The 11,811-nt window shown below is 60.0% G+C and overlaps 1 protein-coding gene across 1 annotated transcript; it reads right to left on the reverse strand.

Annotated features, from left to right (window-relative positions):
• Positions 1 to 410: 410 nt before the first annotated feature.
• On the reverse strand, positions 411 to 11,552 carry NUMBL (NUMB like endocytic adaptor protein). Its single transcript, XM_031961633.1, has 11 exons — positions 11,127 to 11,552; positions 10,611 to 10,758; positions 10,103 to 10,252; positions 9,251 to 9,258; positions 8,099 to 8,377; positions 7,249 to 7,323; positions 6,749 to 6,889; positions 3,369 to 3,558; positions 2,844 to 3,158; positions 1,836 to 1,958; positions 411 to 1,754 (listed from the first exon to the last, which is right to left on the reverse strand). Exons 1-11 carry the CDS (start codon positions 11,550 to 11,552, stop codon positions 1,144 to 1,146), a joined length of 2,466 nt encoding a protein of 821 aa, XP_031817493.1. The 3' UTR covers positions 411 to 1,143.
• Between the last annotated feature and the right edge of the window lie 259 nt (positions 11,553 to 11,811).

Genomic DNA, 11,811 nt, shown 5'->3' on the forward strand with positions numbered 1-11,811 from the left:
TCTCTGCTAGAACGTAAGCTCCCGGAGGGCAGGGACCCTGGGAGGCAGAGTCTGGAACGCCCGGAGTCCCCAGGAGGCCCTCGGCGCCGGGGCCTGGCCCAGAGAAAAGGCTCCCTGGGACCGCTCCGTTAACAGCCTCCCCTCCTCCTACTCTCTCCAACACGGGCTACCCCGCCGCTTCCACAGGGACTTCCGGGGCTCCCCTTGGGCCTTCTCCCACAATATCAAGAACCATTAAATAGGCCCCCCAACTCTGGGCCTTCTCCCCATGTCAAGCACCAAAGTAGAAGCTCCCTACTTGTCCCAGCAAGGAATGAAGGAATGGTCCTGGGGTCGCAGGTCCCTGGCCCTTTGCCATCCCAAACTTCCTGCCCCCTTCACCCCGGCCAAGACACACACGTGGAACCCTCGCCCCACCCCCCAAAGCTCCTTTATATTCTTTCTTTATTGGCTCTCATGGTATAATACAAATCTGCAGGTTTAGATACAAAAAAAAAAAAAATTGGAGATAAAAGATAGAAAAGTCCAGGCGGCGACGGGCACAGTCCCTGTGCCCGCCGAGCATCCGGTCCCTGCCCCCCCGTTCCCTCGGCGACGGGCACAGAAGTGAGGTAACTGAGCAGCGTTCCCCAACCTGCCCAGGCTCTGTGCAGGCCCCTCTCCTCCTCCCTCACCCCCAGCCCCGGGCGGGAGGGCCGGCCGGACGTCCCCCGGGCATTGGCAGTGGCAGTGGGGTGGGCTGGGGGCCCTTGTCTTGTGCTCGGGCGTGGACCCCAGGGGCGGGTGCTCCCTCGCACACCCCACCTCTCCACCCCAGCTCAGGGCAGCAGGGAGAAGAAAGTAACTGATCTGTGAGGGGAAACAGGGGGAGAGGGCCACGGCCCAGCCCAGGGCCTCAGGAGGGAGGGGGGGCAGTGCTAGGCCAGTTCTGTGTCCAAGGGGCAGTGACATGGGCCCATCCCTGAATTACGTCCTCCTTTACCACCCATGACCCGGATATGAACTCTTCCCTTTGGACAGAAGTGGGGAGGAGGGAGAGGAGACTGAGGGTGGGAGGCCCCAGGGAGTACGGAGCCGGTTCGGGGGGAGATGTACAGAAGACTTGGGCTGGAGCGAGGGCGCCCACGGGCCCGGCCCCCCCGGCTACAGTTCAATCTCAAAAGTCTTATGGAGGTCTCCGGAAAAGGGGTTGGACGGCCGCTCGGGCTGCGGCTTTCCCTCCAGCGCGGCCCACTGAGCCTCGAAGGGGTCCGCCTCGGGGGCCGGGGAGGGCCCGGGTTCGGGGGGCCAGGGGGCCCCGTTGGGCCGCGGGGGCGGGGCCGGGGGACAGGGGGCAGCTTTCCCAGCCAGGGTGGCTGGCTGGAGCGGGGTGGCCGAGGGGGCAGCAGCAGAGCAGAAAGCGTTGGCGACCATTTGGGAAGGCGTGATGCCCACTACGGGCACCCGGGGCACCGGCTGGTAGCCCAGGCCTGGGTAGGTGGGCACAAAGGCAGGCTGCATGTGGGGGGCGGGCAGGAAAACCGCCATGGGGGCGGGCGCGGCGGGGAAGGGCTGAAGAGCTGGGGGCAGGGAGGTGGGCGCAGCGGGGGGCCGGGGCCCGGGCAGCCCCTGCTGCTGCTGCTGCTGCTGCTGCTGCTGCTGCTGAGCCTTGGCCACCTGGGCCACCTCCTCCAGCCACCGCTCGGCCTCCGAGGGCGTCCGCTTGTGTCCGGGCGGGGGCGCGGGCAGGCTGGGCTCAGTCCAGGTGGCTGTCCCTGGGGGAGAAGGGATGAGCGCAGATGGCACATGGGGGGCAGGGGAGCCCTGCCCTCCCCCAGTGGACCCTGTGGCGTTACCTGCGGCCACGGGCTGGGCCCCCGCCAAAGGGGTGCCCGCGTTGGCAAAGGAGGAGCTGATCTGCGAGCATAGGGCGTTGATGCCGTCACTGTCACTGGCCCCCAGGGGCTCCATCTCCAGCACTGGCAGGGGGACAGAAAGCACGTGTGGGCGCCCTTCTGGGTGCCGGGCACTGGGCCAGGCTGGGGACACAGACTCTGGGGGTGGGGCAGATAGAGGGGACCCCGGAGGACGCCCGGTGACCCCGAGCTCCTGCCTCTGCTCGTTCTGGGAGGTGGGGGGAGGCCTTTCTTGGCAGACCCCCTTCAGCCAGGCTCTCCTCCTGCGGGCAGAGGGCTGGTTTCCCTCCCCACACTGATGCTCGGTTCCAGGGGTCCCCCGTGCGTCCTGGACCTCTCCGTGTGCCTCCCATGAGGACCAGCTGCCCCAACGCCCTCTGCCCCTTCCCTGGAAAGGGCCTCTGGTCTTGAACCCAAGGAGCTAGATTTGAACTCCCCCTTTCTGCCACCTCTCTCGGATGGCATTTCACTGTTTTCCAGTTATTTTTCAGTCCCGTTTGACTCTTTATGGCCCTATTTGGGGTTTTCTTGACAAAGACATGGGAGCGGTTTGCCATTTCCTGCTCCTGCTCCTCTTACAGATGAGGAAATGGAGGCAGACGGAGGAAGTGACTTGGCTGGGATTGTCCAGCCAGGAAGGCTCTGAGGCTGGATTTGAACTCAGGGTTTCTTGCCTGGCACTCTAACCACTGCACTGCCCAGCTGCCTTAACTTCTCCTGCCCTCAGTTTCCTCAGCTGTAACATGAGGGGATTAATCAGATGATCTTTAAGGCCTTTAAATCTACGATTCTTCAATCATCTGGTCCATCCCACGATTCCCACTGGGGTCCTTTCTATGGGACGTCATCCCAGCATCCACTCACTGGGCACAGTCCCCCCATTGCCCCCTGCCCAGCCCCGTGCCCCTCTCACTGGGCACAGGCCCCCCTTCTGCTGCCCCCTCTCACCTGTGCCTTTGACCTGGAAGTCAGTGCGCCTCTGTAGGGTGGAGGGCAGCTCATTGAGTCTCAAGGACAGCTGCCTTTTGAAGGGCGAGTTCTTCTGACTGAGGGCGGGGAAGCCTCGGAAGGATCCCTGGCGCACCAGCTGCTCCAGGGGCGCGTGGCGCCGGGGGATGGCAGCAGCCGCGGGGCCCGGGGGGGCCGGCCCCGGCGCACCCGCTTCCCCCTTCTCCCCAGGCGACGTGGCCGCGGGGGTTGGGGACATGTGGCCTGGCTGGGCAGGGCCTGGAGCAGGTACGGTGGGCACGGCGGCTGCCTCTGCTGTGGTGGGCGTGAGGCAGAGGGGAGGAAGGCTGATCACACAGCCGGCGCCCCCGGACTGCTGGAGCAGAACCCCGCCCCGGCCCCCCCCCTCCCAAGGACTCCGGCCTGGGGGCTCAGGACTCAGAGCCCCCTGACTCTCTCCCCCAGCCCCTCCTCTGCCGGAAGCCCCCTGGACTCCTGGCTCCTCTCCCAGGCTGGGCCACCCACCTTTCTTCTTCTCTGAAAGCTGGTGCTCAGCGGGCCGGCTGCCCCCGGTGAGGCGGAAGGAGCCCTCGCGGGAAAAGCTGGTGCGGCTGGCATCGAAGGCGGCTGTGACCCCGCACTCCTTCTCCCTCCTCTGCTTCCTCTCCAGGCAGGCGGCAAAGGCGCAGCCCACGGCGTGGCTCAGCCGCTCGCCCTGCAGGCCGGGGGAAGACGGGGAGCCGCTCAGGGCGAGGCCGGGACTCCCGAGGGCCCGCCCTGGCCCAGATGGCACCTGCGGCCCCTGCCAGCCCCGACCGGCCGGGACCCGAGGCTGCCCTTCAGTTAAGCAAAATCTGCCTCCTTTCCCCATCACTCCCAAGTCTCCCCTGCCTCCAGGACCGGGAGAACCGAGCTCGTGGATCCCTTGGGGGCCCCGCTCCCGCCTTCTCCTCCCTGGAATCCTCCTCTGAGCCCCGGGAGGCCTGGGCTGGGGGCCCCGCTGGCCCCTCTCCCTGGGATGCCCTCACCCCTAGAACGGGTCCCTGGGACCCAGATGCCAAATTAAAGGCAGGTCCAGACCCCAGGCCTCCAGAAAGGCGGCCGCCCCCACCTGCTGCGGCCCCTGCTTGCTGCAGCCCCCGCCCGCTGACCCCCCCACTCCCCCCCTGCTGTTGACCGGGGGCATCTGCGAAGTGCGTCCACCTGCTCCCCAGCCACACCGAACTTGGGAAGCGGCTTCTGTGAAACCCAGCCAAGCACTTTCTCTTGCTTCTTTTTGGGGATGGGGGGGGGGGGGGAGGGCTGGGCCAGGAAGCAGCTTGGCAGTGACCCGAGTGTGGAGTAGAGAGGCCTCCACTCAAATGCCCCCTTTCATGTGTGTTACCTTAGGACCACTTCCCTTGCCCAGAATTGTTTCCTTCTCCTTCTAGATTATCTGGGCAACCTGTGCCCTCTTTGGGCCTCAGTTTACCCAATCTGAATGATGGAGGAGACATACAGGGCCTTGGGAACAACCACTCTGGCCCAGGTGTGTCTCAGGGAAAAGCCCGGGGTGCAGGGTCTGGGCCATGCTCAGTGGGGTGCACTAGATCTGACATTCAGGGCTTTTTTTGGCCTGGCGCTTGAGACCTTCTGCTCTCTATTTCCCAGCCTTTTCTCATTCTGTTTTCCCCTCCACACTCTCTTCCTTTCCACCAAACTGGAGTTGTGCTCCCGGAAAGAGCACCGTGTGCTCCTCTGTGGGCTCACACTGTTTCCTGTGGCCTGCCGGGAATGTTACTCGTCCCACACTCCACCCCCAATCCCCGCCCCCCACCCTCGGTGGCCGAATCCTTGCAAAAGCAACGCAAACATCAGAACGGATCCAGGGCTGGTAGGACCCACTTTCTGGATGAGGAAACTGAGGGGCCTGAGGCAGGATTCGAATTCAGGTCTGGCGTTCTAGCCACTGAGCCACAGCCCCGCGTCCCCGGGGACTTTGCACAGCCCTAGCGTTCCTCCAGGTTACATCTACTCATATCTGCGAGAGGGTCGGGTGGAGATCAGAGCTCAGGGACGCTTTGTATCTTCACCCCAAACACCCCCAGCCCTGGGCCTCCGAGGGAAGATGCTCAGGCTGGGAGCTGGTGAAACAGGGACAAGGAGGAAGCCGTCTCCCCGCCCCCCCAAGGACTTGTTTTTCCATTATGGGGGGAGGGGAACAGCACAAACCCAGCCAAGTCACTGCACCGTGTGGGCCAAGGAATTCTGGGGAGGAGAAGCTCTCCGCTCACACTGAACAAAAGCCGGGCGCCGAGACTGAGGGTCCTGGCCCGGAGATTCTGGGGCGGGGACTCCGACCCAGCTTCCCCTGCTTCCCAGGCCAGCCTGTCTCTGTCACCCTCTGCGATACACATGTATACATACGGACACACAGCACAGGTCATTGTTCAGTGTTTTCAGGACCTCGTTTGGGGTTACCTTGGCAAAGACCCTGGAGGGACCGGCCATTTCCTTCTCCAGCTCATTTTACAGATGAGGAAACTGAGGCAGACACGGGGAAGTGACTTGCCCAGAGTCACACAGCTACCAAGGATCCGATGCTGGGTTTGAACTTGGAATGAGTCTTTCCGAAGTCCAGACCTGGTGCTCGAGGCACAATGGCAGCATCTAGCTGTCCCTTATTATATATGTATATAATAGAGATTATATGTGTGCACATACATCGCATTCTCTGTTATATTGCCCAATCGTTCGTAAAGAACTGAACGAACTTGACTGGAGGACGGGCGAGCGGACCAGTGATTAGGGATGTACATAAGTGCGTCATGCTCTAGGTATGTTATATTATCTCTCTCCATCACACTAGCTGTATCTCTATCAAAAATGACTGAAGGAGCTTAATTGGGGGAGGGGCTAGTGGTCCAGTGGTTAGGGATGTACATAAGTGCATCATGCTCTGAGTATGTTATATTATCTCTATCACACTAGCTGTATCTCTATCGTAAATAACTGAAGCTTAATAGGGGAAGGGGAAAGCGGTCCCGCGGCAAGGGGTGATGATGGTTAGGGATCAGAGTTTGGCAGAAGATGGTCCTTGAGCTGAGCTTTGGAGAAACCCAGGGATCGGGGTGAAGGCGGAGATCATTTCAGGAACAAGGGAAAGCAAAAGGGGAGTTGTAGAAGGCCAGCAAAAAAGCAGATGCTCTTGAGGCGGTCTCAGGAAGTTGGCCAATCCCTCCCATCAGGCTGAGCTGAGGAGGATGGGCCCTCAAGGTGCCATTAAGAGCCCAGAAGGCAGGCTCCCATCTCCATTTTTAGGGTTAACTCATACGATTCCCCCAGAGGCCTTCCCCACACCAGCTAAAGTAGCCTAGAGTCATGTTCCCAAATGGGGCATCTCATTTTGCAAAGATGGCACAGCATTTAACTCCCTCCTTTTGCAAAGTCTAACTTTTGGGGAACAAACATTTATTAAGCACCTACTGGGTTTAAGCACTTTATAAATATTAGCTCATTTGATCCTCATCAAAACAGTTGAGGAAAGGAGGCAGAGAGAGGCCAAATGCTTTAGCCAGCATCACCCAGCTGGGGTTGGAGGCTGGTTCCTCCAGGTCTCCCAGACATCCCTTAGGAGCCGTCTCTTACAAAAAGATACCTTTCTTCCCTCTGCCCTTTTCAGTGGCTAATGCCCCTTTTCTCCAGAAACTACCCAAGCTTTTTTATATAGTCTATATCTCGAATCCCTCAAAGTAGACTGTAAGCTACTTGAGGACAGGAGCTTGTTTTTTCATTCTTGTCCTTGTATTCCCCTCCAGTAGGTAACATAGCGCCTTATATGCAGTAGGTGCTTAATAAATGTCCAAAAAATTCCACTGGGATTCCGAGGGGATAGGTTGGGGTTTTATGGTTTCAGGGCCACTGACCGAGTCCTTGAGTGCCAAGAAACAATGGCAGATCCAACGCCGAGTGGTGCCGTCCCGGCAGATATAGGAGAAGGCTTTGTCTAGGTTTCGGTCGGGGGCACAGAATGAGACCTTTTCGATGGTCTGGTCCACCAGCAGGTCCTAGAGGGAGGGACAGAGGAGGGACATCAGGACCAGAAGTCTTAGAGCATCTACACTGGCAATGGAGAACAACTGGAATGGCAGAGCTGGAAGGAGCCTCAGCAACGAAAGCTATGTTTTACAGATGGAGAATTCAGGACCCAGAGGAGGAAAAAGTCTCGTTCAAGATCACACAGTAAGAGGGGCCCAGCTGGGGACAGAAGGGACTCACTTTTCTGTCCAAGCCTCTTTCTCCCAGGTAGGGAAAGTGGAAGGGATCGGATGGGAACGCTGGAGAGGCTCCCAGAAAGAACCCTTTCTGGGTCCCCGGGATCAAGGCCCCAGAGGGGAATGGGGAGAGGCAAGGGGGAGGCGGATACCTTGGTCTTGTCATCCACCACACGCAGCCCATCTGCCGACACCCACAGCACAGATTTCACAGATTTCCGCCCAGTCTAGAGGGAAGAAAGGGAGACTAGGATGAGGGGGATATTGGGAGTGGAAAGGGGCAGCACTGCTCTCCTAGCCTTGCTCCAGTTCGCTCATTCAAAAGCACTTATTAAGCACCTATTGTGTACCAAGGACTTTGCTAGGCCCTGGGGATCAGAACAAAAGTGAGACAGCTAATGCAGGAAAAGTCACATATATATGTGTGCGTACATCTGTGTGTGTATGTGTGTGTGTGTATAATATAATATATAAGGTAACACAGGAGATGCCATATATATGTGTGTGTGTGTATATATGTATATATATATATATATATATATATATATATATAACTGAACACAAGAGACTTCCTGTGTATGTGTGTGTGTATGTGTGAAATGTATTTGTGTGTATATATAAAAGATAACACAGGAGATTTCATATATAAATATGTGTGTATGTATATATATGCCAATGCAGGAGATATCATATAAATGTGTGTGCATATAAATGTATGTACGTATATATATATGCTAATGCAGGAGATATCATATACGTGTGTACATATATAAATGTATGTATGTACATATATATAAGCTAACGCAGGAGACACCATGCATATAAATGTATGTGTATATATATAAGCTAACTTGGGAGACGTCATAGAAAACCAGTATAATAAGAATCCCTAACAGACAGCGCTGATGGGGGAGGTTCCAGGAGGGGGTGGGGGTGCCGGGGCAGATGGCGACTGAGCTCAGGCTCTAACGAACGGGGACGCTGCTCAGGATTCTCACTCACCGCCTTCAGTTTCTTCACGGCATCTTCACACACGTGCATCCCTCGGGATTCCTCCACCTCTACGTGACCCAGGTACTGGGGAGAGGGCAGAAGGGGCAGAGGTGGCACCTCCAGCCCCGGGCAGCCGGCTCCCGGCTCCCACCTCCCCTCGGCCCGAGCTCCACCCCTCCGGCTCTGGCCCTCTCCTTGCTCTTCACCCCCTCCATCCTCCTCACCCCCTACTTCTCCATGAGCTGGAGAAAGGAGCTGGGTGGAGCCTGAAAGATATTTCCTCCAATTCTACCTCAGATTTGAACTCCCTATGGGCAGGTGGATCAGCTGTTTTCAACCTCAATTTCCTCATTTGTAAAACGGAAAAAACCAGAGCACCTCCTCTCACCAGGCTCTGGTGGAGATCCGAGGAGATAATGGATGGAAGCAAACCTTAAGGAGCCGTGCAAACGTCTCGGAGAGGGATTAACTCCAGCTCTCCATCCCTTCATCTCTCTGGCCTCCATTTCTTCTTTCCTCCTAAACCTTTCTTCTCTCCGATCCTTTCTCTCTCCCCCCAATTTTTTCTCCATCCCTTTCTCTCTTGATAACACCTCACCTGGGAATCGTTGTCCCAAGTCATCAAACCCCAATTACCTCTTTTTTTAACAGAAAAACTGACCTGAGGCCGGGGCTTCCAAAACCACCCCCAAGGCCGGGGTGAGGGCCCCTTCTTTGACCTAGTCTCCCGCCTCGCCCACCCTCATCCCGGGACTTTCCGGGCCCCCGCTCTCACCCTAAAACTCACTTCCCTTCCAGCGCATCCTCGTCCCTCCACTGTGCGGGGGGCCTCGGGGGCAAACCCGGCTTCCTCGCCCAACCTCTGCCCTTTTCAAGTCCCCGTCTGGGGCAAGGAGGTCTAGGTCAGGGCCCAGGGTTAAACACCTTTTGAAAAGGGCGGTCCTTGGAATCTTGGGTCTTTTTTCCATTCCTCTCTCCCCCTCTGGGGACCTGGGCTCAACACCAGTCTCACCCCTCCCACTCTCCAACCCCCCGGAATTCCCTTTTCTTGGGAACTCCCTTCCCGGCGCCTTTCCTCCCCCCCCCCTCCCAACACACCTCCCTTTTCTCTGGCCCTCGTCTTTCCCCCCCCTCCCCCACCAAACCCCTTCACTCACTCACCCTCCGTCCTGAAAAATTTTGGGGCCCCAAACAAGCGAAAAACAAAAAAATTCCCCTCCCCTTTCCCCTCCCCAAACATAAACCTTTCCCCTCTCAAAACTCCCCCCCCAAAAACACCCCACCCCTCTCACTTAACCCCCCCCTGAAAACCAAAAATCCTCCCCTTTCTCCTTCCTCCCCCTCCCTCCCCCCAACAATTACCAAAACCTTCCCATTTGAAAACCCCCCAAAAAAGCCACCCTCCCTTTCCCCCTTTTTTTCCCAAACATCCCCTTTCCCCCCGCCCCTCATCTTACATTCACTCCCAAAAAAATCCCTCTCCCCCCCAGAAAAACACTTTGTGAAAAACCTTTCATTTTCACTAAACACACCCCACAAAGGCAAACCCTCTCCCGAGCCCTCAAACACAAAACACAGCCCCCCCCCCCCCAAACACCCTCCCCACAAACAACCCCACAACAGCGGGAAACTCCCACGCCCCGGGAAACAGCCCAGGGAAACCTACATCCCGGGGCCGCAAGTACAAACCCCCCAATCTTCTCCCGGCCGGGGAAGCGGGAAGAACCGGGCCCAGACTCACAAAACACATCTTGCCGGGTGCACACTCACACTCACTCACCTCCACACACCCACCCACAGACCCTCCACACACCTCACCCCACACCCACACACCCACCGACACACACACACACACACACACACATGCCCTCCACGACACACTCCACACAACACACATCACCTCCAAACCCCAACACACAACCACAAACACACACCCACCCCACACACAGTCACACGCACACACACACACACACACAGACACACTCACTCACACACAACCTGCAGAGTCACAACCTGTCTCACAGCCGGCCACACACAGGGACACAGTCGCCAAGCTCCACTTCCAAGGGGAGAGAGTCCCCCAACCCATCTCGCGGGCACACAGGGACACCAGGCGCAGGCAGGGGCATGGGTCCCGCACGGCCGGCTCTGTGACCAGGGGGGCTGGCAGGGGGGAAGGTGACAGGTGACAGGGAGACGCCCCCGCGCCCCCCTGCCCACGGGCCTCCCAGGTCGGTGAATGGGGCCGGATGGGGGGCGGGGGAAGGAGGCCCGCATTGTCCGCGGGCGGGGTCCTCCGGGAGTCGCCTCCACGGCAGCCGGGCTGAGGCCGCGGACAGCTCGGGTGGGGACAAAGGGGCGGGGGCTCGGCGGGGCTGGGGGCGCTCCCCTAGCGAGGCCCCCCCCCCATCTCCGGCCTCCTCCGCAGCCCTCCGGGCCCCGAGCCCTCCCCGGGGCCCCCCATCCCACCCCCTCCCAGCCCGGCCCGACCCCGGCGGGCCCCGCAGCGCAGGCCGCTTACTGCGCTCCTTCTGCTCGTCTCGGGGGCCGCCGCCGCTCTCCGGGACATCCAGGGGCCCCGGCGCCCCCGCCTCCTGCGGACCCCAGCGAGCCCGGCTTCGCTCCAGTCCCGGCCCGAGCCCGGGACAGCTCTGCAGCAGCGGCGCCGACTGACGGAGTCCGGGCACAGGGACGGAGGCCGGGGGATGGTGGGGGCCGCACACGCACGCGCCTGCTCGGCTCCCGGGAGGATTCCATTGGGGGGGCCGCCCCCCCGCCCCAGCCCCGACTCCCCCTCACAGCGCCCCCTTCGCCCTCAAAACCCCGCCCCCGTCCCCGCCCATTGGCCCGCCGCCCGCTCCATATGCAAACGACGACCTAGCCCTCCCCGCCGCCACGTCCGAGCTGGCCGCCTGGCCACGCCCCGTGCCCCCCACATTGGCCCACTGCCCGCTCAATATCCCGGACAGAGCCCACCTCCCCGCACTGGCCCGCCGCCCCCTCAGGATGTGAAAGGCGCCGCCCATTGGCCCAGCGCCTGCTCAATATGCAAAACAGCCCCTCCTCCCCCCGCGCTCCGAGACCCCGCCCTGGGCCGCCCCCCGAAAATATTTGTCATTAACAGTTGCTTCTCCCCGGCGGGGCCCGGCCAGTCCCGGGTCCGCGGCGCTCCAGGGCTCAAGCCGAGCGCCCACAAAGGCTTCTCTTGTCCATCCTCTGACCCCGAGCCCCGGTCGGGGGCGGGGGACTGAGGTGATGGGGTGGGTCCGGGGTCTGGTGACCCTTCGGGCCGGGCGCGTTCTCGGGGCCCTGCGCTCCCTCGGGGCTTGGGGGATCCGGGAAAGGCAGCGGGCCTTTGGGAGGTGGGTGGGGCTGTTTGCCGCCGCTCCGAGCCCCCCTCCTCCTGTGGGCTTGCCAACTGCCGCCAGGCCTGGGCATTAAAATCCATTAGCAGGCTGGCCATTTCAACTAATCTCCCTTTGGGCAGCAGCGATGACCAGCGCGGGGCCCCTCATTTAGCTGCCGCCCGTCACCACCCCGATCCTCTTCCTCTTGTCTAGACCCCAGGGCCCGGCCGGCCCCCCGAAGCTGGGATATGGGGGGGGGGGATAGGGGCCAGGCTGTCAGCTGGCAGAGCAGGTGGCCAGCACGTGGGGGGCAGGGAGGTTGTCCCTTTGGCAACAGATGGTTGGGGGCTTGGGCTTTTCAGGGCTGAGGGAGGG

The sequence above is a fragment of the Sarcophilus harrisii genome, chromosome 3 (assembly GCF_902635505.1).
Source record: "Sarcophilus harrisii chromosome 3, mSarHar1.11, whole genome shotgun sequence".
NCBI lineage: Eukaryota > Metazoa > Chordata > Mammalia > Dasyuromorphia > Dasyuridae > Sarcophilus > Sarcophilus harrisii.

Coding starts and splice junctions, on each gene's coding strand:
- NUMBL (XM_031961633.1), bottom strand. CDS start 11,552: ATGGCCAGCCTGCTAATGGATTTTAATGCCCAGGCCTGGCGGCAGTTG. Junction 10,759..11,126: donor CTGTTTTGCATATTGAGCAG/GCGCTGGGCCAA, acceptor GGACTCCGTCAG/TCGGCGCCGCTGCTGCAGAG. Junction 3,559..6,748: donor TCTTGGCACTCAAGGACTCG/GTCAGTGGCCCT, acceptor CCCGGCCTGCAG/GGCGAGCGGCTGAGCCACGC.